We start from the raw sequence: 26,913 nt of genomic DNA on the forward strand, positions 1-26,913 counted from the left end.
ATTATTCCCAAGAGCCAAAAGGTAGAAGCTACCAAATTATCCATCGAAGAATGAATGGATAAATAAAATGTGGTATAGACATACACTGGAGTATTATTCAGCTTTAAGAAGGAAGGAAGTTCTGGCACAGGCGACAACGTGAATGAACCTCAAAGACACCATGCTGAGTGAAATATACCAGCCACACAGTAGGACAAATATTGTATGATTTCAGTCATGGAGAGACAAAGGAGAATGCTGGTTGCCAGGGGCCAAAGGGAAGAAGAAATGGGGAGTTGGTGTTTAATGGATAGGGTTTCACTTTGAAGATGGATGGTGGTAATGGTTGCAAACAATGTGAAATATACTTAATGCCATTGACTGTGCACTTAAAAATAGTGACAATGGTAAGTTTTATTAAATGAATATTTTATCACAATTTAAAAATTGAAAAAAATTACCACGTAATTTAATGATTGTCTATTTCATTTCAGTATATTTTAATATCCTTTTGAGCCTGGGCCACTTTTATTATATTATAATAACCCCCGGTTCTTGGTAGGCGACCAGTATGTAATTAATAAGCAAACAATTCATTCCTCACATGAGAGTAATAACTTTGACACCACTTGTGCCAAGCGGTTTAGGATCGACGAGATCCATAAAGCAGTAAATGAAGCAGAATGAGTGCCGTCCACCCTCCCGTCCATCCATCCATTCTGTCTTTCAGTCCGCGAATAACCCTGAAGTAGGTCGGTAGTTGGTATATTTGCAGTTGGTTTCCTGCTTGTATTTGTCAAACAAGACTCCATGTTTCCATGTCTGCATTTAACAAAGAGTTGAAAAGAGTTATCACAGCCCTTGAGCCTTAGGCGTAGCCTTTCCAGCCAATCGAAAACAGGCTTTTGTAGGGAGCTGTTAATTCTTGCTGCCAGAGCACACTGCTCCCTAGCCTCGGTAATCCACCTCTGGGGCTTCTTCTGGACTTTGACCCTGAGCAAAGCCTGTGCCATCAGTTAGGGAATGGCTTCATGTCCTGGAAGAGACCTGTCACAGTTGTTCAAACCGATGCGGCTCTATTTTTCTCATGTTATAAACAGTCTGGAGGTAAGCAGTTGTTAGTGTTGGTTCAGTGTTTCCACCGTGTTAAGGAAAGTTCCATGTGATTTTTTTTTTTTTCTTTCCTTTGAGGGATTGTTATTGCCCAGACTGCCAGGCCCTCTTTTTAAGCCACAAGCAGGAAAGAAAGTCAGACAATGGGGCATTCCCAGAAGCTCCACCCAGCCCTTTCTCCTTACAGCTCATTGGCCACCTCTTCCTGCAAGGGAAGCTAGGAAGTGTAGTTTTTCAGCTGGGCACAATGCCAAGGCTCTTTTATTAAGGAAGGAGGGAGAATGGATAGAGGGTAGGCAAATAGCCTCCTGTACCCCAGGGAACCTTTAGCATTTCTGAATCTGGTAGTGGTGAAAAATGGGGGACAGAGGCTCAGTACGGCACCATTTGAGCCTGAGGCTTGATAGCAGTGACTTCCGCATGAACTCTTCCTCAATTCACGTGTTTGGCTCTTAGGGTATGTGATGCTTTCTTGCCTTTTGTTCTCTTTTGTAGAATTGCCACCATATTTTCTTATCCATAGGTGTCCTAGAAACACTGTGTGATCCTGTAATGAGGGGGAGGAAGGAAGGTGCTGGAAAAAGAGATGGGCTTCTGTAATCCATCTTGGCCAAATCTATTTCCTGAGGCAGGACCCTGTGCTAGAAGCAGGATTGGCGAGAATTCAGGCATAACCTGGGCACTTGTGGAAGGGATAGCAAGCCTTAACTTGTTATTTGTCAAGTTTCTCTTCCATAAAATGTGTGATAGGTGTATTGATATGGAACTGTAGAGATGGTGAAATTTCTTAGAAAAAATATAAAGCATGATATAAATATATTACTCTGGGTCATTTAAAATTGCATTTCCTTTTGTTTTCATCTTGAAATGTGAAAGCACACTTGGCAAGCATTTTGTCCTCCACATCAAGAGGAAAAAAATATTTAGGATGATTCTGTAGTTGAATCTCTGTTTTATTTCTCTTCTGATATATGCATCTGTGCCCATTAGTGGGACAGGTAAGAATCATTTGGCTTTCCAGAAATTAGAAAGCACTTAGGCAATTTAGAAAATTTCTTACAGGTCTCAAGGCGAACTATTTGTTTATTACTTGAAACATGTTTTAAGTCTTTCTGAGATGGACGTCCCATTCTAAAATAATACCATGAATTGTTTTTCCCTTGCTTTGTGCTTCCCTTTGTAGCTCAGGTACGGAGCTCCGAATAAAGCCCTCAGTAGTCTTGAGTAACTTGTCTGAAAGTGGCACGTGCATTACAGAGATGCCAGAGCTCTCTTGATTAGTGTTCTTTAGGACCTAGGATTTTTGGGTGGAATTAAAAGTAATCAAGAGGATGGTCACCTCTCAGAGGACACTGGCCTGCCCTCAGTTTTTGAAAAGTGACTAATGTGAAGGTTATGTCCCTAGCAAAAGCAAAAAGAAATAAGACGCATGGTAAGAAGCTAAACTCAGACTATCTTGCTGTCACCACCCTGTTTAGCCAGCGTTAGACATATTGACTAATCAGATGTCCTATTTTAGCACTGTTTTGTGAATTTTGTCTTTTATGCAGGGGTGTGGATGGGAGCGAAACAGACCTCCCCCTCTTGTCACTCGCTGTAGAGTTGGGCTCAGTCCAAAGCTCTGCATTTGGCTCCGAAGGCAATCTCTTTAGGGTGTGGCTGTGCAGAGGGACAAATGCTTCCCAGGTCAGCTGGGGTTTCCAGATGGCAATAGGTCAAAACTAAAAATAGGGATATAAAATCTTCTACCCTGGCCCATCCCATTTGGCAGAGGGTGGTTTCAGAAGAGTCTGGAAGCAGCATTTCCACTCTCATGGGTTGATACCCAACAGCTTAAATCCTCTACAATTGAGTACGGGAAGAGTGTCTGTCAAATGAGAAACACTGTCCTCCTAGGACATGCGAGGGCTGATTGCCATAGGCTGGCCTGTCAGTGGTGCAGCAGCCGCCACCGTCCTCTGGGTTGATTATGACCCATCTGTATTGCTTGGAAAGATTGTGACTGATAGTTGTCTAGATTTGAATCATTTTCCCAAATATAAATCCATGCATTCTATCTTTTTTTCTCTAAACCTTCTTTTCTATAAAAAAGTCATTATAATTTTTCATTGGCATATTTTATATAGTCAGTTTCATGCCCAAGTCAAAATATAATCTCACATTTCTCTTAAATGACTGTAAGGCAGGACAAGGTCTCCTTCCTAGCACAGGGGACCTTTCTTTCTCAGAGCAAAGGACTCTGAAGGATCCTGAGGCACAGCTAATTAACAGTTTGCCAAAGAAATTGAGGTCGCCTCTACCTTGAGTGTCAAGGGTCAGCCAAGATGAGGATCCAGAATGTTCTGAAAGTTCTAGTCAGTCTGACTGAAATTCTAAGGACTCACCAGTCACCATGAGGTATTAGTAAAGATACAAAGACAGATATGACACAGTACCTGCCCTCAACACATTTGCATTTTAGCAAGAGGAAACAGGTGTGGAAAGGAAAGAGTGCCACTAAATATCTGCAAGACTTTGATGAGAGTCAGTCAGGTTGGGGCGGGTGTAGGAGGGGAAGGAGAAGGTGAAACACTTTGTGAGAATATGACCCTTGAGCTGAAGCTTCAGCTGCAAGATACTGGCCCAGAGGACCTGGTGGGGAAAAACATTCTCGATAGAGTGAGGCAAAACAGAAACATGAGCTGTATCTTATTTGGGAAACCAGTTCAGCTGAAGCATAACATGGAAACTAGGGTTTCCTAAAAGAGGCAATCGAAGGGGCTATGAGAGGAGGGCGCCTGGGTAGCGTGCCCCAAGCATCCAACTCTTGATCTCAGCTCAGGTCTCGATGTCAGGGTCGTGAATTCAAGCCCCGCATTGGGAGCCTACTCAGAAAGAAATAATAACAAAACAAAGGGGCGATGAGAGTAGGTTATAGCATCTTGACTACCATGAACGTTACATTTTTCAACTTGTTAGCAACAAATACCATTAAGGATATTTTAAAGGCAGAATAATAGCTCTGAACGTGCCCCATATTGTTTGTTGTTTCCTACTTGGGTTTCCTCTCATTACCAATGTAAATAAAGCAAGTAATTATTGAGCACCTACCAACATAACTACCTGCGGGAAAGAATTCTATATTCCTTTGGTAAAACCAGGGGTACTCTGTTTCTCTTGCATTAAACCATATGTTTTCCTGATTTAGGAATATGGGAGATGAGGGCAATACATTAATGGCACAGCTCAATTTATCGGTTTGCTTATGTGATTCTGAATTTTTAAACCGTCGAAGAAAATCACTAGAAAGGGAAGCATACTATTTGAAAATGCACTGCACACATTTTTATCTCGTTCCTGGGCATGTGACCAAGTGATTCGTGTTGACAGAATGGTTATACGCCGCTGCACATAGCTGCCAAAAAGAACCAGATGGACATAGCGACGACTCTGCTGGAATATGGTGCTGATGCAAACGCGGTTACCCGGCAAGGAATTGCTTCTGTCCATCTCGCAGCTCAGGAAGGACACGTGGACATGGTGTCACTGCTCCTTGGCAGAAATGCTAACGTCAACCTGAGCAATAAGGTAACCTTCCTTTCTCTCTACAGAGCACACCACAAAACCTTACCTGTCAGAATGGTCACTAAGAAACATGAAGAATCCAGGTCAAATCGAATTTGTAAAGTGTAATATTGGACAAAATTGTTGGCCAAAATATTTATTATAGCAAGAACTTTGAGAAAATACGTTTAAGCAGTTAGAGAACGGTCAATCCATAATTGTAAAGTCTTACAGCTGATTAACACATAGCCCTAAAAATGAAGTCCACAAAGTTTTTCGGAATAATAGGGAATTTTGTTAGAATGTTAATTCAAAGAGCAGCATTGTTACCATACCAGAACCTAGCAAACAGTAAGTTGTAAATTGCAGCCTGTTGCTTGAGTCTGCAGACATTTTGGGGGCACCTCCTCCTTGCCTGTCCCAGTTTTAAGTCGGAGATTACAGATATTGGAAATAGTGCTGCCTTCAGAGAGTTCATTAACAGAAATTTAGAGTAGCTATTTAATTCATAGGTTGGAAAGTTATTCGTCTTTGTATGTAAGTTGGCAGTTTCAAGGAGCTTATGAAGCCTCTGTTCCCCCAATTTTTCAAACTCCCCTGCCTTGTTAGTTGACATCCCCACTGTTCGTGAAGAATTTTGTGAAGCAAAGCAAAAGTGCAGCCCACAGTTGGCCAAAGACATGTTAATGAAGTTACGACCTCTCATTGCATATATGGGGTTTGCTGAACTGTTTATTAATACCTAAGTCTGAGATCTGCTCAAAACACAGAACAGGTGTTTCTAAGTCTTCCCTTCAGATAACACAAAAGCCTACAATAGTGCCCCCAAATTCTTGATCATCTAAACTCCCTGGCTTCTTCTCTGCCAGTGGTGATGGCACAGCCATAGCTCAGATGTTGGAGAGAGTTTCAAGACAGCAAGAGTTTTATGATGACAAATAACAAGTAATTTTTTTCCCCAAAAACGTGGCCTGTGTTTTGGAATCACAGAGGCTTCGAATCTCCTGAGCGTGACTCCTAAACCTGACTCTTACTTGACGTGTAACTTGATTGGACAAGTTACGTGACCTCGCGGAGCTTCAATTTTGTCCTCTAGTAAATCCTCCAGTCAGGGGCTCCTGGGTGGCTCAGTCAGTTAAGCGTCTGGCTTTGGCTCAGGTCGTGATTCCAGGGTCCTAGGATCCAGCCCCTCAATGGGCTCCTTGCTCAGCGGGGAGTCTGCTTCTCCCTCTCCCTCTGCCCCCCCCTCCCCGTTCGTGCTCCTGCGCGTTCTCTCTCTCTCTCTAAGATAAAGAAAAAATCTTTTAAAAAAAAATCCTCCAGTCAACTAGCTGCAGTGTATAACCAGCCTTGCATTCACCTTAAAATCATAGAGATTTTTATACCGAAAATACTTCAGCATTTCTCTGCATTTGCTTTGGCAGACTAGACATTAGCGTGGAAATTCTGAGGACCATGTGACGTAGTTGACCAAGGCAACCTGGACGTTGTCAGCCACCTTCCTGAAAAAACTCGACATAAGCAGACATACTTCCAGGGAAATTTTAAAAAGCAGATCAGCTGACTTTCCATTAGCGTAGCATGCTTGATGAACTTGCAGGAACTTCACAGCCCCTAGAAATGATACGAAGGCATTTGTAAATCTTTGCTTCCTTTCTCAGATGCCATGTTCTCTAGAAAGTATTAAATAAGCCTTGAGGGGAAAACAGAACATGAGTAGAACTTCATTCTGCAATAAGGAGCTCGGAGAGTTCTCTGTCAATTTGTCCTGAACTGTCCGAGTTTTAAACACCTCCCCATCCCAGCTCCCCACTTAACCCTAGATTTTATGTCCTTACCAAAAAAATATATATATGTATTAAAAGAAAAACTTAGCTTTTTTGAAAATTGATGTTGAACTAATATTTCATTGTTTTTGCTTTGTTCTTTCCTTACTAGTTACCAGCAGTTCCTGGTCACTTTAAGGAAAAGAGCCATGAACCCCAATTACTACGGAAGTGTTAGCATTTGATTTGATTCACTTTCGCTTTTGATGTTCCTGCACACCCCCTCCCATGGATTTTGCAGGCCACAAGTAGCTCCATTCCTTTGTACCGCTAATGGAATATTAAACAGGGCTGTTGATATTCTGAGTTGGTAGTGTTCTCTTGTCCAAGTAAATGCCATTTTTAAAATGAGTTGGTTGAAACCTTATAAAAGATTAACAGGTAACTTCTGAAGTCAAATGGGGCTGTTTTATTATTTTTTTTAAAGATTTTATTTATTTATTTGACAGAGAGAGACAGCCAGAGAGAGAGGGAACACAAGCAGGGGGAGTGGGAGAGGAAGAAGCAGGCCTCCAGTGGAGGAGCCTGATGCGGGGCTCGATCCCAGAATGCCAGGATCACGCCTTGAGCTGAAGGCAGACGCTTAACGACTGAGCCACCCAGGCGCCCCAGCATCACACTATTTTTTAAAAATCTTTTTAATGAAAATCATGAACATAAACATAGGTTTTTCTTTCTTTATCCTATTTTACCTAAAGGTGTTTGCTTTTTCTTCTGATTTAATCATTTCGTAGATGATTAAGTGCTGGGTGCTAGACACTGGTTATGTAAAGATTAAAGATACAACATTTGCCTCAACAAGCTCACAGTGGCTTGAGGAAGACAGACAAGAAAACAGAATTTCAGTGCAGGGTTATGATGCTTTTAATAGAGGTGCACAATAGAAGGTGTGCACGTGAATGTAACAGTGAGCCCTTTGAGAGACAAGGAGGGAGAGAGAAGCCCAAGAGAGCTGCGAGTGACTCCATGCGACAGGAAGAGTGGGGAAGCCATGGGGGGCAGCGTGAACATAGACCGGGGAACTCGAGAGAGTAGCACACGTGCCAGAAGACATTCCCCAAACTTTGCTGAGAACCACTCAGTAAAGAATCTTCAGAAGTCTTGAAAAGTCTTTAACTTAGAATAGGTGACCATGACACTTTCATGAAATATGGCTAAAAATATTTCTTTCCTCTAAAGTAGAGCATGGACGGGGTGGAGGGACAGGGGAGATAGGGGCTGGGGGTTGGACGCACTTGTCTTGATGACACCAGCGGATGCGTGGAAGTGCTGAATCACTACCTTGCACCCCTGAAACTAACAGAACACTGTATGTTAACTAACTGGAAGCAAAATAAAAACAATAAATCAATAAAGTAGAACAGGGATAGTATCCTCAGTTTATGTCAGTGTTTGGGTGATGCCAGTTTTGGCCCCAGCTTATTTTTCTTGGATTTCAATCGAATGTATCAGCCCTCCTTTCCATATTTCCTCTTTTTTCAGTTTGAATGGTCTTCCTCCCAAATCTTGTAAACATTATTAAAAAGTCAAAAGCAAATGACTCTTCCTGAGTCCTGTAATCTGTTTCATGGAATGGCAACGCCTGAATAAATAATGTTCAGCATCTCGAGGGTTCTGTGCCCTTGCTGCTGCTGCTGCTTCTGATTCCTTCCACTCCTCCGACAAATGGGACAGCTGAGGTTCTCATTGCACGGCTGCCTGAGGAAGAGACGAAGGCCTCCAGGACTCGGAGATTAACTTCTGTGCTCATGTTAGGGGAAAGAAAACTATCTGGAAGCACTAACACCAAGTTACTTTCTCTTCAATATTATTCATGAAAAGATACTTTAATAGCTACAGAGGATTTTGAAGCCAGAGTACAGTCTTGGTGATTTATTCTTGGCCATTGGAACAACAAGGTGGCCCACATATTCTGTGGTCAACTCAGTTTCAGATATTCAGTCTCATTAAACACGTACACCATCTAAATGACCAGGAAATTCTCACTATAGCATTCATTTTGCATTTTCCAGGGCCATCTTTCCCACCCAGAAGCAAATACAGAACATATTTATCGGCCTTGGGTATTAATATTCAGTGGAGAAAATATTATCATTATATATTCATCATCATATTTAATTTATAACTAATATTAATATATTATCACCATATTCGATTTATAATGAATTTTTCTTTTAATAATTTCTGCTAATGCCAGTGCCAATGGTAATGTGTTGAAATTCCTGCATAATTTTGCAAAAAGTCTCTGGGAGGGTTTGGTAAATATTTATTTACTTACTTATTTTTTGAGTATAGTTGACATACAATGTTACATTGGTTTCAGGCATACAACTTAGTAATTTGACACGTTTATCCATTATGCTGTGTTCACTACAAGTGTAGCTGCCATCTCTGTCCCATCACATCACTATGACAATGTCATTGACTCTATTCCCGTGATTTATTCATCCCATAACTGGAAGCCTGTACCTCCCCCCCCCGCCCGCCAACCATGTTGCCCGTCCCTCCATCTCCCTTCCTTCTGGCAACCACCAGTTGGTTTTCTGTATTTACAGGCCTTATTCTGCTTTTCATTTGTTTCTTCATTTAAAATATTTTTTTTCTTTATGGAAGTATCTTATATCATTTTATATCATTTTTTAAAAAGACCCTAGTTTTAAAGAATGAGCACTGAAGTATGTAGTAGGAAAATGATATAATGTCTGGGATTTGCCTTAAAATGCTTCCACAAAGAAAAGAATGAACAGGAAGTAGGGCTGGATGAAGCACATATAGGAAAACCTTGATAATGGCCGAGTCTGTGATGAGGACCCGAGGTTCAGGCCATCCCCCCCTCTTCTGAGTGTGTTGGAGATTTTGCATGAAGCCTGCAGGTAACAATGTTGCCACGGTGCTAATATGTAAGCTATTCCTACAGATTTTTTGGACATACGAATTCTAGGCTTACTCTCCTAGAATTCATACATTGTTGCTCGAACACGCCCGCGTGTGCTACACCCCCTTCTCTAAGGTGACTGTACTTTGAATCTTCCACAGAGTGGCCTGACCCCGCTCCACTTGGCTGCTCAAGAAGACAGAGTGAATGTGGCCGAAGTCCTCGTAAACCAAGGGGCGAATGTGGATGCCCAGACAAAGGTATACAAAAAGCGTGTGTCCATATAAAGTGTCATTTAGTGACTTCCATATGGAAACAAAAACAGTGTGAGGGGGGAGGGGACAAATTTTCCATCACATCTCTGATACATAGTATTTCAAACATGTATCTGTGCAAGGGACACCAGAGTCTCTGGTGACAGTGTCCGAGATGCTTTTGTCTTAGTGGCCTAGGCACTTTCTCCAGCTGCCTGTAGATCCCACCCGTGCTAGCACTACTGACCCTTGTTACAACAGATCTGTCCTTCCTTTCTTAGCTTTTGTGACTGACTTGATGCATACAGAAAAATATATCAGTAATTTGTGACCTTTAACTTTGTTCAGACATAGTCTCTGAAAAAGGATAAGGTAAGTTTTATTCAATTATTATTCACTTGCTAAATTCCTTACGGCGTGTGTGGTTGCTAGTATCTCTCTCTCAAATAGCTGTCTTCAAAAAGAAAAAAAAAATTCTGGTTAATATCCTATAATGCCACAGTTTCAAACTCAGATAAGAAAAATGGCTGTTTGTATCCTCATCAGAGGTAGGACTTCGAATTAATCTCATTGCTCTGAGCATTTTCTTTCAGCACTTAATGTTGTTACCTCCTCGTAGCGAACTTGTTTTATCTACTCTAAAATAGAACTCTTGTTTCTTTTTATGTGTCATATTTTTGACACAAAAACGAATGCTTATTGAATATGGTGAATACAAACATCTTGTGTATACTATAGATCGATTCTGGGGTGTATTGATACTGAAGATATTAACAAATACAGAAGTGTCACCAGGAATTCTCCAAGTTAAGAAGGTATTGGGACATCAGAATCAGACTGCGTTTACCAGATAAGCACAGGGAACAGCCCAAGTAGACGGCACCCTTTGGACATTGTTCCGCTCTCTGTGGCTGCTCCACCCATACTGTGTTCTAGTAAAAAGAAGCTGCCTGAAAGATCTGACCGGGCAAGATCCTGTCTGTGTTTCCAACTCTGTGTTAAAACAGTAAAGCAAGTATCACCGTCCCTGGCCAGGACAGCCCCAGGTGGAACTGGGGGAGCTAAACTCCCCCCACTTCCCTTTCTGGAATTTCTGTGCTCTTGCTGTCTCCATGGCCTCATTCCATAGCCGTCTTGCTCAGCAGTTCCCTCACTCTGTTTCCCTCCCATTCTAAAAAAATCTCACTGTCCTTAGCCTTGAGTGCTCCCCCAGGTAGCTCAGTGTGTAACAGGAAGGGCACCAGCAGCAGCTGAGTGCTTTCTTGTGACTTGCCATTTTGAAAATAAAAGCATTTTTAATTCTGAAAAAAGAATCAGACTGGGGGCATCTGGGTGGCTCAGTTGGTTGAGCGTCTGACTCTTGATTTTGGCTCAGGTCATGATCTCAGGGTTGTGGGATCGAGCCCCGCATCAGGCTCCATGCTAGAGCCTGCTTAAGATTCTCTCTCTCCCTCTCTCTCCCTGCCCCTTGCTCATGCTCTCTCTCCAAAAAAAAAAAAAAAAAAAAGGAATCAGACTGAATTTGGCTTATATTCCTTATATAATTCCTAATTTAGCTTATATTCTTTATATTCCTAATGATAAATATATTCATCTTTGTTTTGTTTCATTTCATACACAAACATAGACTTAAACACTTTTTTTGGTTACCTCTCCCTTGACAGTTTAAAAATCCTAGGAGTCCCAAAAGGGTTAAGTTTCTCGGTACGTTTTTGCCCCTGCCCCTCCGAGGCATACACCGCCATTCAGTCAGGAAGTGTGGCACTGATTCTCCAGTGGGTGTTGGGAGGCAGGACACGGTGCTGTGAGCCTTCTTGCGTACATGGCCCCTGGGCTTAAGAGTCTTGGGCCTCGGGGCGCCTGGGTGGCACAGCGGTTGAGCATCTGCCTTCTGCTCAGGGCGTGATCCCGGTGTTCTGGGATCGAGTCCCACATCAGGCTCCTCTGCTACGAGCCTGCTTCTTCCTCTCCCACTCCCCCTGCTTGTGTTCCCTCTCTCGCTGGCTGTCTCTGTCTCTGTCAACTAAATAAATAAAATCTTTAAAAAAAAAAAAAGAGTCTCGGGCCTCTACCAGGGGTTCCTCCTAACTCAGCCCAACTCAGGTCATGGTCAGTAATCATTTTTGCCCTTGGTGTAATACTTGGAAGCATGTTCCCTATCCTGCCCTTTGTAAGTGATGCACGTCGGAAAGCACCTCTCTGTCTCACAAATTATCTTCCCTTTCTTTTTCATCTCAGCAAAGATCATAGCATCCGGAAAACTGAGGCTGCGATTGTCCCCTAGCTGAGAAGAGCAAAAGGGCAAGAGATAGGTTGTTGGGACTTGCTTTCTAATCTTGCGAATAAGGAATTTATTATATTCTGTGAACTTCCAGATTCTTCCTGGTGAATATGACATCCCTGGGCAGCCTACAGGTGTAAAGTATGGTACCATCAAATTCATTGGCTTAAATTTAAGCAGAGTAATCATGAAAACATTGAGAGCTCTTTTCCGTTGTGGGGAAAAGACTGGAAAATCCTGGTAACAGCTTTCACAGCCTTCCCACTGGCTTGCTGACCTTCTACACCTCCAACTCTGTATTTTTGAAGTTCACTGAATCAGTTCAGACTAAATTGTGCTGTGGGCCACAGGGTTTAATATTCAGTGTGGTTCAGCTGAAATAAAGCCACTCCTTTTGCTTTTTAAAAGGATAATCTCCTGAAGCATTTTATTTAGGCCACCTAGAATACACTGATTCTCAGTGGTACTGATTAGCAAATTAATAAATTATATTTCTTTGAATATGTGTAAAATAATGAAAAAAATTTTATTGATGCTCATTTCACGTTCATTTTTAGAGCTCCTACTACTTGCCAAATTCCTAACAGGGTGATATATTCCTTGCCCTCATAGTATCTATAGTCTAGAAAGGAAGATATGTGATGATAAAAATAATAAAATAATATAATAATAGCAAAGTGTATTATCCATCTTCTGTCTGTCAGGTATTAAGTTCTTTACGTTTGTTAATTGATTTAATCCTTACAACTACCCTAGAAGGTGGGTGAAATTAGTATCCCTATTTTACAGATGAGGAAACTGAGGCACAGAAAGTAGTTAGTTGTACAGGGTCACGTAGCTAATCAGTACAAAGCCTGACTTTGACCCCATATGTAAATAAATAATTTTAGAAGTATTGGCATTGACTGAATTCTGTAAAGGTGGGGAGTGTAGAAGTGAGCTATAACTGGTTCAGTATCACAGAAACAAGAGAAATTGGGGGCATCTTCCAAGGTCCTGCTAGAAAATTAAGATTTCGGAGGGCCTTAATGTGCCAGGATGAGCCAGTTCAGCTTTTTATCCTGTTTGCACTGCAAAACCTTGGAAGGTTTTAAACAGAAGAGTGCTAAGATCAGACGTCCAGTTTAGAAAGATCCCAGGAGACCATGCAGAGACCGAGTTGGTCAAAGGAGTTTGGAAGGCTACTGCCAAGGTCCAAATGGAGAATAAAGAATGCCTTCACTCAGGGCAGATGGGAAATTGATGAGCAAGAGAGAAATTGGAGAAATACGTAAAGCAGTATGAGCAATAAGACACGAGGAAAAGTGAGAAATTCAGGATGAATCTAAGGATGTGAGCCCTGTGACTGGGTGATCACGGGTACCATTCAAGGAGACTGGAAATAAAGGGGAGGAGCTAGCTGGGGAAAGAAGCCCGGGAGTTCTGTACTGGGCGTGTTGTATAGGAGATGATTTAGGTACTGTCTAGGTGGGAAAATCCAGTAAATAACTAAAGTTTTGGCTCTGGGCTATAGGATGGAGGTAAGGATCCCAGTTTGCAAGTTGTCAGAATAGATGTATTAATTGAAGTTGGGAATGCAGATATGATCAAACAGCGTGGAGGAAATTAAAGCCCAAACTCCTGGGATCAATGGTATTTTAAAGTGGCTGAAGGAGGTAGAAGCAGGCCTCACAAAGGTGATCAGGAAAGAATATGACATGGACGCCAAGTCATGAATGACCATCAGAAGGGTGCATCAGGCTAGAGAAGCATGAAAGCACATCACTGGATTGGCACATAGGTGATCAGAAAGCAGGTCCCTGGAATATGGGGGGGCCAGTGGTGGGGAGGGAAGAGTGAGTGAAGATCCCTTCTTTCAAGAAGCTTAGCTTTGGAAGGATCTAGACCTAGAAAAGAGACAAATATTTGGAAGAGGTGTTTTTGTTTCTAAGATTGGAAATATGTAAATGTATTTGTTGGTTGAGAAGAAGGTGCCGGGAGAGAGAGAAGAGGTTAAATTTATAAGATGCGTCAGAAGTGGGATTAGGCTACACTAGAGACAGAGGTGGCGATTCACTTAATTTTTCTCCTACCATTTTGAAAATACTCATTCGTTCGCTTTGACTCTTCTATAATACCTGAGACGTTTTGCTTGTTTTTCTGCCCCCATTCATTCCTATACTGATTTTGGAGGTAAAAAGTAAAGCAAAAAGCCATGGAAGAAAATGTTAACTTTTTTTTTCCTTTTGGTGTGTTGAGACTTTCAACTATACTACCTTCAAGAAATTAAATACTGGGAGTTTATTTTCAGAGAGTTTATTTTCTAAAGGAAAAATTCCTGTCTGTTATGAAATGCACTTTTCAATTTCAATTTCAATTAGTTACACTGAACTAAAATTTTGAAAAACTATTTGTGAGACTATCTTACAGTCTTCCATGGATCTTTACCTGCCATATTTTCAAGTACTATTTCATATAACATGTGACAATAGAAAGATGTTCTTTAAAGCAATAGCATCAACACATAAAATTTTTTTTAAAAAATTTTACCTGAAATAAATAAAATCAGGGAGTAGTCATAGCTGTGAGTGCGTGTGTTCACTGAGGAAGTCTATGCTAGGAAAAGTGCAAGGAAAGCCAAGGATGGACTCCTAGAAAACCACAGATTTTAAGAGATGGGGAGTAAGTGTGGATTTCCTGCTCCCTCTCTCTCAAACCATGTTGTGTGGGGGTGCACCTGACTATGACCCAATAAGATATGGTCCTGTGGCACCCTAGATCAGAAACACTAGCCTGAATACTGCACCTGCACCTGTTAGCTCTTCCTTCACAAATACAACCTTTCGGTATTGCCTAAAGGAGAGGACAACTCCCACTCGTAATGATGGTCTAGGTAGGCAACAGTGGGAAAAGAGGCAGAGACTGCTCAGTTAGCTGAACTGTGATTATTTCTTAGCCATTTCAGAAAGAATAGTCGGTCTTTCCAAAATCGATTGCTGCTAGTTGGAAAGAATTTCTCAAATCACATCTCTCTGAGCATATTTGTGCAAGGTGCCATTTAATGTGGGAATTTTCTGGCCCTCGATGAATGGAAGAGACCCAGTTTGGTTTCTCTAAATGCCAACTAAATCGTCTTGGCCATGCACATGTATTTTTTAATAATATACTTTAATGCTTGTGGAACAGCAAGAAGATCAGTATCCTCGAGTACAACACACAAGGAAAATGTTAGTTGGAATGAGCTCAGAGATATAATACATGGAGGGTATAGAGAAGGGACCATATCAGACAGGTCCTAATAGCCCATTATAATGACTTAGGGTTTTACTAGGAATGAGATGGAAAGCTATGAGGATGAGTAGAAACTGGACATTAAGATTCGTAACATAATTCAATTTCTTTAAAAAAATCTAATTAGTACACGTAGCACAACAGCCTTTGGAAACTTTCATCATTGCTCAGGCACACTGACTAAAAACCTGGAAAGTGTCTTTTTTAAAATTTTTATTTATTTTTATTTTTTGCAAGATTTTATTTATTTGGCAGAGCGGTAACATAAGCAGGGGGAGGGGCAGAAGAAGAAGCAGATTCCCCGTTGGGCAGGGAGCCCCATGCGGGACTTGATCCCGGGACTGGATCCCAGGAGCCCGAGATCATGACCTGCGCCGAAGGCAGACTTAACTGACTGAGCTACCCAGGCGCCCCCTGAAAACCTGAAAAGATTCTTAATATTTAGATTTTTAAAATATTTTCTGTATGTTTTTAGCTTAGGATTATTCCTATACCACGAAAGTTGGGAATAATATTACTTCAGTTAAGCTAATTGTACTGAGATCTGACTGGGGAAAACTATTTTCATGCCTGCCCCACTAAGCAGCATTCTGATTCCTAATGCGACGTCCTGAGTTCCTTAGTATGGAGAAAGAAGCCTGCAAAGTGAGGCAAGTCAGTTCTGGCTCCCTCGACAGGATCTGCGTGGAGCGGGAGCAGCTGCGGGAGCTGGAGATCAGACTCACGCACGCGCTCCTGGCGCGCACCAGCACTGGGAGTCTGGGCAGCACTGACCAGGTCGGTCTGTGGAACGGAATCTGACCAGAGTAGAGCTCTTTAGGGCTGCACATCCTGGTGAGATGTCTTCACCTTCCACAATCAGCCGTGGTCTGGGCATGCCCTTTTCAAATTCGGACATACCCGTTTGCTGGCACGTCTTAGTCAGTTTGGGCTGCTATGACAAGAACACCAGAGAGTGGACACACCGTCATTTCTCACCGTTCTGAAGGTTGGGAAGTCCTAAGTGCCAGCAGATCCCTTGTCTGGTGAGGGATCTCTTGCTGGTTTGCAGGTGGCTATCTCGTACCTTCTTGTTGTAATTTCACATGGCAGAGGGCAGAGAAGAGGCAAGCTGTCTCCTGTCTCTTCCTATAAGGGCATGAATCCCATTCATGAGGGTTCCACCTAATTACCTATGACCTAATTACCTCCCAAAGACCTATCTCCGAATACCATCACACTGGGGATTGGGGTTTCAGCATGTGAATTTGGGGGGATAGAAACATTCTGTCCATAGCATAGAGTCACCATAAAGATACAATAGTGCATAACATATGAGATACAGACCCTTGAAAACATGGATTCCAACTCCCCCACCATTCACACTGAGAAATGTTTTTAAAACTCAGTCCTCTCCCCTTGTCAATCTGGTGCTGCTAGTGTCCTCATGCACAGAAATTAATTGTAGCTGCTGAAATCGCCTGGTGGTTGCTGCTGCAGTGGGGCCATCTAGAAAAGTATCTGGAATATCCTTATTTTAAAAAATAATTATACACATACATATATAAATATATATATGTAAGATATATCTTTTAATAGATACAACTTATAGTTCCTCAGGGGCCAGTGGATACTAACTTGGGAAGCAACTTACTGCTTTGTCTGAATCAGTTTTCAAATTACGTGACGCTAGCTAGGTAAGCAGGAGACTAACTCCAGCATATATACCTGGGTCAAGTTCACACTTCTCAGACCTCCTGAACTCCCACCAGCCGCTTTCGCTGTAGTATTGCTGACTTCCTATCTCTGTCATGTGCTCTGATAATCATCTGTTACCTGGCATTATCATTTAGCCACTTCATGGTTTTTTCTCCCTCCATCTTATGCTTTTAGAGAGTAGAGTGTTCAATAAATCCTAGCCCACATCTGTCCACACAACGTTCTTCCTGTCCCTCAACAAGAAGCTACTGAATCACTGTGTCCAGGCTGTTGACTGTGCCATGTTCGTTTCCTGTCTTGAAAAGTTGGTGTGAGAATAAAATGAGCTGATGCAAGAGAAAGCACGTTGGGAAGTCCAATAACTACTTACATGTGACATATTATTTTTTATATCTAACATGAGCTCTGAGAAATATCGAGGGCATATATGTAGGGGAAAAAAACTACTTATGCCAGTCCAAAAGACAGGTTAAATAATACTTTTGCTTCTGTTTAGGACAGCTGTTACTGAAAGTATACTTATGAGGTTTCTTTTCCAAAAAATGTAATTACAGATGGGATACACACCTTTACATGTGGGCTGCCACTATGGAAACATCAAGATTGTTAATTTCCTGCTCCAGCATTCTGCAAAAGTTAATGCCAAAACAAAGGTAAACTCTCTTCCCCTTTGTATCCACCACCAAAGTCGTTAATTTTGTGTCCAAGGAAGTTAAGAGTCATTTTTTCCATCTTGCTTCTGCAGAATGGGTATACGCCATTACATCAAGCCGCTCAGCAGGGGCACACGCATATAATAAATGTCTTGCTTCAGAACAATGCTTCCCCCAATGAACTCACTGTGGTAAGTGTGAAGGGAAGGGAAGAGGGAGTCTAAGGGAAGAGGGAGGGGATGAACCTGGATGCTGGAATCTTCTTACAGTTTTCATTGTGCACCAATGTCGCTGTTTTACTTTCATTAATAGGTGTAAATGGAATGTTCTGTAGAATTCAGGCCAAAGGACAGTAGCTATATTGTGAGTCGTCCAGAGAGAGAGATGTGATTAGTATTCCACACTTAAAAACTACAAATCCATTACCACCTAGTAGGAAATATAAATATAAAAAGAAAAGCATGTATGTTTCCTTGATGACTTAGAATGTTAAAAAGCCTCTTGGATTCTATGTGTAGCAGCCAAGTCTCTGCTGTGTGAGTGGGAACAGGTTAGGCGGGTTTTGTGCAAGGTGCATCTCTGATGAAATAGTGTTTTGTGTATGGCAGTGGGTGGGACCAATGAGACAGTCACCTTCTGTTTAGTATGGGCGAAACATGTGGAAACACACAGACACTGAGAACGGGGAATGACTTCTTAATTCCTTGTCCTCATTTCCCTCTTGCAGAATGGGAACACTGCCCTAGCCATTGCCCGGAGGCTTGGCTATATCTCAGTGGTCGACACCCTGAAGGTGGTGACCGAGGAAACCATGACCACGACTGTAAGTAGCAGATGCCGGACCTCATCACCCTGAGAGCCAGCTCTCACGCTGTCAGTTTTCTGGGGGTTTTGGGAGATGAACCAACTTTACCCCATTCACAGACTAAGCACCATGCTTCCAAATGCTGTCACCTCATTGCTGGCAGCCAGCATAGCAGCTCTCATTTCTGATATTGAGAAACTAAACACAAAAAATACCTTTCTAAAAGTTGCATTTGTTGCTATAGGGTGTTTTGTTCCATAGAAAGCTAAACGTATGTGTTTGTTTGTTTTGATATAAAAACATTTTTAATGAAATGAAGGCAGAAATATTTTAATATCCACCTTTGGTAATGTGAGGAAGTTGGTTCTTTGAAATGTTATAACTCACACATGATAGTGGATACATTGTTGTCATTACTACACATGCATTTTTACAGTGTCAAGATAAAACATTAGAGAGAGGATCAGAATTGATTTTGCCACCACTCTCACTGCTCTTTCGTTCAGCTATTGGAGTTTTCATAGGAAAAACAATAGGATGTTTTGTTAAAATTATAAATAAATCTTTACCAGGAGGCCTTACTGGCGTCAGATACATTTTTACAAGCTGCAGCCTCTAGGATAAGTCCTTTCTTATTAGCACCATCTGGAGCCTTTGAACTGCATCAGGATTTGGTAACTGTGGAATCAAGAGCAGATATTGCACCATATCAGAGGCTTATTGGGGTTATTCCTGACTCCATGACTCAACGCACATGCCTGAGATTGCCTTCGTACCATGTAAATTTAGGACTCTGGAACATTGGGAATTATCAGCTCTGCCTCCTTCTCTCATCCACCACCTTCCGATGTGAAGGGAGGCATAGTTAGCATCTGCAAACGGTTCTCATACACACTGCTTCGTATAAAGAAAATGGGTGGGGGCGCCTGGGTGGTTCAGTCGATAAGTGACTGCCTTCGGCTCGTGTCATGATCTCAGGGTCCAGGGATTGAGCCCCACATCAGTGGGAAGCCTGCTTCTCCCTCTCCACTCCCCCTGCTTGTGTTCCCTCTCTCCCTGTCTCTCTCTCTCTCTCTGTCAAATAAATAAATAAAATTAAAAAAAAAAATCAAAGACATTCTTCTTTAAAAAAAAAATGGGTTGAGGGACTCTGTAGCAACCTACTGGTTGAGTTATTTGGTGATGTACAGGCTTTAAAAGCTAAAAAAAAAAAAAAAATAAGCCTATTGATTGCAAGAGAGAAAGGATGCAATTTGCAAAAAAGAAAGCAGTAGCTGTAATGGGCTAGGGCAATGGTTATCAACCAGGGCATGTTTCTAACTTAGAGGTGTAGTTTGTATAGAGATAAATTACTACACATTGCTTTATATGTGTAGTATATTGAGTATTTCATGATTTTAATATCTGTTACTAAATTCTTAAGAACAGAGTTTAAACAAATAATGTTTATTAACCTTAATCTTATAGATATTCCATGTAGCTTTCTCTAGAGTGAGAAAAAAAGGAGAAGGACAAGGTATTAAAGAATGGTCAAGTGTCAAAATACTATAAAAGATTTGAAATCACTACAATAAATATATGAAACGACTTTTTCAGTGTTAGAGAACTGAAACCTATATATGTTCAAAATATAAATCTTGCTTATTGAATGTAAATGACTTTCTCACGCATCGGGAAAGTTCAGAATGTTTCTTGAATATCAAAAATGCTTGAGGAGGGGCTCCTGGCTGGCTCAGTTTGTAGAGTGTAAGACTCTTGGCCTTGGGGTTATGGGGCCAAACCCCATGTGGGATGTAGAGATTCTTTAAAATAAAATATTTTTAAAAAACAAAAAACAAAACTTAAGGAAAAATAAAGTTAAAGACAGAGGAAGTAAAGTTACAGCCTGAGAAGGGTTTCGAGGCTCTGGTTCCAGGTGAAAAACACAATGTGTATGAGAGTCAGGCCGTATCCCTCAGTATCATCCGCTGAGTTGGCTGGTAATTTCTGCAAGAGAAGATAGGACTCATGCTAACAGGAAAGATCCAGTTTGCCTAATGAAGTAAGTGAAGCTTCCACCGAATGAAGTGCTCACATAGGTTAGGAAAGAGTCCGCTGAAGCCTCTAAGACTTAGTCCAGCGTTGTGGTATTGGAGACTTCACTTCAAGCTGAGATGCCACTGTGTCAGTCTGCTCCAGCAGTCACATGTCACCCGGCACAGATGAGGGCCGGCAGAGTTCAGGGTGGGGTCTGTGACTTGAGCACACTAACCAGAGTGCAGCCCGTGGCGGGTGGGCCTCCGCACGGCCCCTTCCTGGGGCCCCAGCAGCCACTGACTCCATAAGCAGACATCAGTTTTTCAAAAAACTTACATGAGTACAATGTAGGACGTGGCAATTCTGAGAAAGATGCTTGAGTTAGGGACATTACAATCATAGCAGAGTAGAAAACTGAGGAGCTAGAAGCTGACATTCAAAAGATGAATTAAGCATTTAAATTGCATTGTTTAAAATACTCAGTTCCCTCGTTAGCAAAGAACAGAGGACATCTATCTCTCAGATACTGGTCTCTAATACTGTTCTGTAATAAAGAGAATCAGGGCTTCTTCGAGAAATAGCTGAATCTAGATCTGGGGAAGGAGATATGCAAGATGACCCCGGAACATCTTGTAGTGCCAAAAAGTAAGGAAGTGTCTCAAATCAACACGCATACACACAGTTATGGGGCTGTGTCAAAAGGACACCGGGGTCAACTGGAAGAGTTCCCAGTGGCCAAAGCTGGAACAGTTTAAGATAGATAGATGATAGATAGATAGATGATAGATAGATAGATGATAGATAGATAGATAGATAGATAGATAGATAGAAAGAAAGAGTGAATTGGAGTATAGTGCAAAGTATAAAATAAGTTTCTGTGAGTCCATATTGATGTAGATAAATGACTGAATAAATAGGGAAGAAGAGGCAAATCAGGCAAAAAATTCCAAACAATTTATGAAAATACTTCACCCTCAAGGAGAGAATGTAACTCCCCACAGCTTAAGTGTGGGCTGAGTATAGTGACTTCCCTACAAAGGAAACAGTATGGAAAGGGACATGGAGGGAAATAGAATAACTTTACGGTAGGGAAACCTGACAAAACTGCCTCAGCCAGGTGTCCAAGGGCAACATCAACACTGTTAAATCCTGTTGATAGTATGGACCCTTGATACTATGTGATGAAAATAGCACTTTACCTCTGTGGTCTTCTTCCCCAAAACATGGAACCCAGTCTAATCATGAGAAGAACATGAGACAAATCCCAACTGAGGGATAGTCTACAAAAGACCTGACCAGTTCACTTCTAAATTGTGAAGTTCGGGTGCCTGGGTGGCTCAGTCTCTTAAGCCTCTGCCTTTGGCTCAGGTCACGGTCCCGGGGTACTGGGATCGAGTCCCACTCAATCCCTGCTTAGCTGGGAATCTGCTTCTCTGCCCCTTCCCTGGCTTGTGTGCATTCTCTCTCTCTCTCCCTCTCCCTCTCTCTGTCAAGTAAATAAATGGAATCTTTAAAAATAAATAAATAGATAAATAAACTGTGAAGGTCATCAGAAGCATGGCAAGTCTGAGAAACTGTCACAGCCATAGGAGCCAAAGGGGGCATGACAGGTAAAGATAATGTGGTATCCTGAACCTAGAAGACAAAAGGGACATTTGGTAAAAATTAAGTTAATCTGAATAAAATACAGGCTTTAATTAATAGTAATATGGGAGTACTGGTTCATTAATTATGATAAATGTACCATAGTTTTAACAACCCAGCTTTTTTTCAGTTGTCTTATTTAAGTACGTATCTTCCCTTTTACCATTAGCCTTTCATATGCTCAAAATAAGAAGAGGCCTCTCTCACTGGCTGTCTCTCTCTCTCTATCAAATACATAGATAAAATCTTAAAAAAAAAAAAAAAGAAGAAGAGGACTTGTTTTAAGTCTAAAACATTAAGTCATTAGTATTTTTAACAAGTGGTCAGTGTCCTTTGGATTTATACAAGCTCTACAGGTAAAAAGTCATCAAAAAGCAGCTAAAAAATTCACTAAGGCCTTTGTTCTGTAATATCCAGTTCTTTAAAATTGCGTGGAGGTGAAAATGATCTTGCAAATGCATGACCTCTAAAATATTTTCTGCATGGCATAGTTGCAACAGTAATATAATTTATGCAATCTCAATGTTTTATACTCTAGGAATTAAAATGTACATCTAGAAGGGGAAGACAAAATTAATGGCTGGCTTGGCGCAAGCAGTAAAGGCACAATGCTCGCTGTTCACTTGGCTTGTCTTCGGCCAAGACTTTTAGTGGAATGAGGTGGCAGGTTCCTCAGACCATGAAAAAGTATAACAATGGACTAGGAGAGGTGGTATCTCTCTTCTCTTTTCTTCTGAAAAGCCTCGTTAGGAACCTACATCTTTTAGGCGGGTTTGCTTTACCACTAGAATTCTTTCACCTTATCTTTCTTCTTAGCAGTATGTATGGTGAAGACCTTAATGCTAAGGGACGATTTTGATGTCATTTTATATGAAGGAGCTCCATGGTATTCAGCACATCAGGCCCATAATATATTAATTTTAAAAATTAATTAATTAATAGTTGAATTAATTAGTTCTAATTAATTTAGAAAGAAATGAATAGTCTCATTAAAATGTTCAGTCTGCTTATACTAAAGTGACTGCTTTTTTTGTTGTTGTTACTAGACTGTCATAGAGAAGCACAAAATGAATGTTCCAGAAACGATGAATGAAGTTCTTGATATGTCTGACGATGAAGGTATGAAAACCACCTTTGTGTTCATAATAATTAAGAGTGACTGTGTATCTGTTTCCTGAAGAATGTTTATTGCAAAAAATGTTTTTAGAAGTGTTAATGTGTTTTGTTGTCGTAGAAAGAGTATGCATTTTCCACACACTTACATTGTTCACTTAAATCGTGCAGTTCATAAAGCCAACGCCCCTGAAATGCTCAGTGATGGTGAATATATCTCAGATGTTGAAGAAGGTATTTGTAACTTTTTACTGTGATGGAACTTCACTACAGCTTTATCTTCCATTTCTTATCTTCAAAATGTAACACTTCCTTGAGTTACTAACTCTTCATCTAACTTCCAATTATTAATTTATGTACCAATTTAAAAGATGTATATTTGGTATTAGTGGTCTCTTTAAAGCCCCTCTCCTTGAATCCATTTCCAACTTGCAAGTACAAGCATCACTAATGACATGGATTGCTTTCTGTTTGTTTCTATTAAGCAGAAATTTGATTTTTATTGTTTACATTTGAAAATCTAGAAGAGGAAATCTGATTAATGTTTACAGCTAAAATATGTTTTAAAATAAATAAGAGAAGGTATCTTACAGGTAAGGAGCTAAATGCTCATTGTAAGGTTTACTCTAAGCTTAGGAGTAAAAACAGCTTTTGAACTTGAACCAATAATGAAAACTCAACCTGAACAAAATTGCTTTCAGAATATAAATTTTCAATATTGATTTCATGAAAGAGATCAAAATATAAATTCTTGTAGCTATACTTCATTTGTTTAAAAGGAACAACTTGTTTTCTGCCTTATTTTAAAAATCAATGCATTTGGGGGCACCTGGGTGGCGCAGTCGTTGAGCGTCTGCCTTTGGCTCAGGGCGTGATCCTGGCGTTCCCGGATCGAGCCCCACATCGGGCTTCTCTGCTGGGAGCCTGCTTCTTCCTCTCCCACTCCCCCTGCTTGTGTTCCCTCTCTCGCTGGCTGTCTCTCTGTCACATAAATAAATTAAAAATAAATCTTTATTAAAAAAAAAAAATCAATGCATTTGACCCGCTCATGGTGTGTCGATACAGTAATGAATGAGACCTTCAAAATTTCCGTTGGAAAATTAGCATCTTTACAGAGAATAAATATTATAAAGATGGCAAATTTTGGAGTTTTGCTGGAGTAAGGAAATGTGTACTTAGAGAAGCTCTAGTATATTTATGTTTTTTTCTTGCACCACCTGACTCTCCCAAATGGCGTCTATCTTCTCGCTCCCTCTGTGTGCCACCTCTCGTGTATTTTTCTCACAGATCAGACTCAATGTTGTTAGTCTTTCTCTGTGTTGAGGTAATTTTCCCTATTTTAATTATTGGTTTCTCCTTTGAGTCGCACAAATTTAAATGAACATCTAAATAGTGGGAAGCCTGCATAATCCAAAGTCACTTCGACTTTTTTGGATTCCCGTGAATGCCTACTGGAACTGTGCTCTGGCCGGAGAATGCATACCTAGAACAGCTAACCCCTTGGTGGTCATTGAGGAACCTGGACAGAGCTGTCTCATTGTTCGTAAATGTTGTTTTGATAAACGTTAAAGGTTTTTACTAATTTTTCTTTCCTTATGCCTTAATCATCAGCTATATATTTACTAATGTTTTATCCGCAACTGGATATTTATATCATCTTTAGGACTTTAAGAATAATATGCCTTGCTGGCATATTATATTTTAATGACTTCTTATATAAAGTTTGCAGAGTAATTTCTTATGTGCAAAAGACAAAAGGAAAATGTTTGTGTGTACGCACACAAAACATATCAAAGGTATATTTTCAAATGCAATTTAATGAAATATGACAATCACAGACCTAAAAATTTGCTAGTTTTGGACAGAATACCCAAAATAATTGCATTGATGAGAGGCCAAGCTATATAACAGCTTTATATACGTGAATAACCAAATAATTTCCTAAAAAGGAGAAATTTTGAATCATTTAATTTAAAGATCATTCATCTAGCCATTTAACTAGAAATGACAGTGATTCCTTATGGATTTATCTCAGCTTGGGAATTTGAAATTAATAAACAAATTTTAATTCTCATCTTATTCATCTTTCTTTAAACTTTTTGGCCCTTGCCTTGTGGGTGTGTCCATGGGCTGTGAGAACCAAATGGCTATTGATTTTATAATGTAGAATTTAATGTTGGGGGAGGTTCCTAAAAGATCACTTCAACCGTCTATGTTGGAGTCACTTCTATAAAATCCTCTCTGAGGAGGTCTTTGGCCCAAATGCCTTAAGGACAGAAATTCCCGAATTGCCAGCCTGCCTATTCCACTCTAAACAACTCTGACTTTAAACTTCTTCATTTCACTAAGTGTCCATCTCATTGATTCAGGCTCTGACATATTTGGGACTGTTTAACACAAAACCTGCCTCTTCCGTGTGACAGTCCTTCTTTCTATTCTCGTTAGTCAGTTTTCCTCCAGGCGTATTATCACCACTTCCACAGCTCCCTCACCATCGTGGCTCCCTCACCATTGTCTCCTGTGCACATTTCAGGGTGTCAGTTTCTACCTCAGATTGAGGTGACCAGACCTGAACACAGTATTCCAGGTGCAGTCTGATCAAAGCAGAGTAATGCAGGGCCATTGCTTTGTCCATGGACGATATTACAAATCTGTTGTTGAAGTTTAAGACGTTTTTGAGGTTATAATACCCACTTAATTTGACTCCTATTAATACCACTGTCAGCTAAAGTTGCTAAACTGCTTACGTGAGCTCCAGTAAGCCGCGTCTGCCCTATCATGAATTTACGTCGTATGCTGCATAAACTAGCACTTCTATATTACTCCAAATCCCCCCCCAAATTTTAATTCTAAAGGGACCCCTACAACTTTAATGATAGCTTTTATTTCTGACTCATTTGCCTTGTAGTCTTGCCAGCACTTTGCTGCTTTAGTTGGGTTCGGAGCTGCTTGTTTCAGTAAGCCCTTACAGACGGGGGCAAATGTTTATTTCCATGTAACCGCAGGGATGTGGTGAATATCTGCCTCTGAAGAACCAGTAAGAGGTCATCACGCCGATATTCTAGGGCCCTGAGGAGATCAGCAGCTTTTAAAAGCAAATAAAAATGAAAAGCAATATACGCTGCCAGTTTTTCTCAAGAAAGAAAAAGAAGAACGAGTTTGTAATATGGAAAAATGTAATTTGAATCCCATATTATAAAAATTGAGTAAATATTAAGGGAATGGTGCTGAGAGTAGTCTTTCTTGTCCTTTCCTTCTTTCTCTTCTTTGCTTTCTCCTTCTCTTTCTCCTCTTTCATCTGTCCACTATGAGAAATTAGGATAGGTAAAAGAATGTTTGCATAAATTTCACACACTAAAAAATCAAGAAAACAAATCTAGACAATGTTATCAATTAATGACCTAGGGGAACAATGGAGCCAGGTTACAGAGTAGAACGAAGGCTGAAGTATCAGCAAAAGCACGGCAACAGAGGGAAAGGCGATAAAGCAGCCTTATCTAACCCACACATTACCTAGGTAGGGGGTAAGCAGAGCCCCGAGAGGGACAGACTGATCCACAAATATGTTAATGCCCCACTTGTCTTCTTTCCCAGGAAGTGTGTCACATACATGTAAAATTAATATACATGCAAAGTTAATGTTTGTTCTAGTGCCAGTTACATTCCTATGTTTTGTAATTCAGTTTGCAATTTAAAAGAAAGAAAAGAGAAAGAGGAAGGGAGGGAAGAAAGGGAAAGAGAGAAAGAAGAGGGAGAGGAAGGAAGAAAAGAAAGAAGAAAGTTGAGATTAAGGTTCACTCTGTCTTCTATTTTGGGTCCCCCTCCCGAGAGATTTTAGAACTG

The 26,913-nt window shown here is 40.8% G+C and overlaps 1 protein-coding gene and 1 long non-coding RNA gene across 9 annotated transcripts in view; one reads left to right on the forward strand and one right to left on the reverse strand.

Moving 5' to 3' along the window:
* Positions 1–26,913, forward strand: part of ANK3 (ankyrin 3) — a 641,190-nt gene that overhangs the window by 499,636 nt on the left and 114,641 nt on the right. For 4 of the 8 annotated variants that reach the window (XM_057308888.1, XM_057308894.1, XM_057308889.1 and 1 more), the window contains 7 exons: positions 4,462–4,659; positions 9,498–9,596; positions 17,394–17,492; positions 17,585–17,683; positions 18,220–18,315; positions 23,004–23,076; positions 23,242–23,304. In XM_057308888.1, coding sequence (XP_057164871.1) covers positions 4,462–4,659; positions 9,498–9,596; positions 17,394–17,492; positions 17,585–17,683; positions 18,220–18,315; positions 23,004–23,076; positions 23,242–23,304 — 727 coding nt within the window. The remainder of the gene's footprint in view (positions 1–4,461; positions 4,660–9,497; positions 9,597–17,393; positions 17,493–17,584; positions 17,684–18,219; positions 18,316–23,003; positions 23,077–23,241; positions 23,305–26,913) is intronic. The other 4 variants (XM_057308892.1, XM_057308893.1, XM_057308891.1 and 1 more) reach the window with 1 other exon arrangement.
* Positions 4,791–26,913, reverse strand: part of LOC123001320 (uncharacterized) — a 36,117-nt gene continuing 13,994 nt past the window's right edge. Inside the window, exon 3 of the long non-coding RNA XR_007189976.2 lies at positions 4,791–6,249. This is a non-coding gene — a long non-coding RNA (uncharacterized LOC123001320). The remainder of the gene's footprint in view (positions 6,250–26,913) is intronic.

Source organism: Ursus arctos, unplaced genomic scaffold (genome assembly GCF_023065955.2).
Source record: "Ursus arctos isolate Adak ecotype North America unplaced genomic scaffold, UrsArc2.0 scaffold_7, whole genome shotgun sequence".
In the NCBI taxonomy this organism is placed as follows: domain Eukaryota; kingdom Metazoa; phylum Chordata; class Mammalia; order Carnivora; family Ursidae; genus Ursus; species Ursus arctos.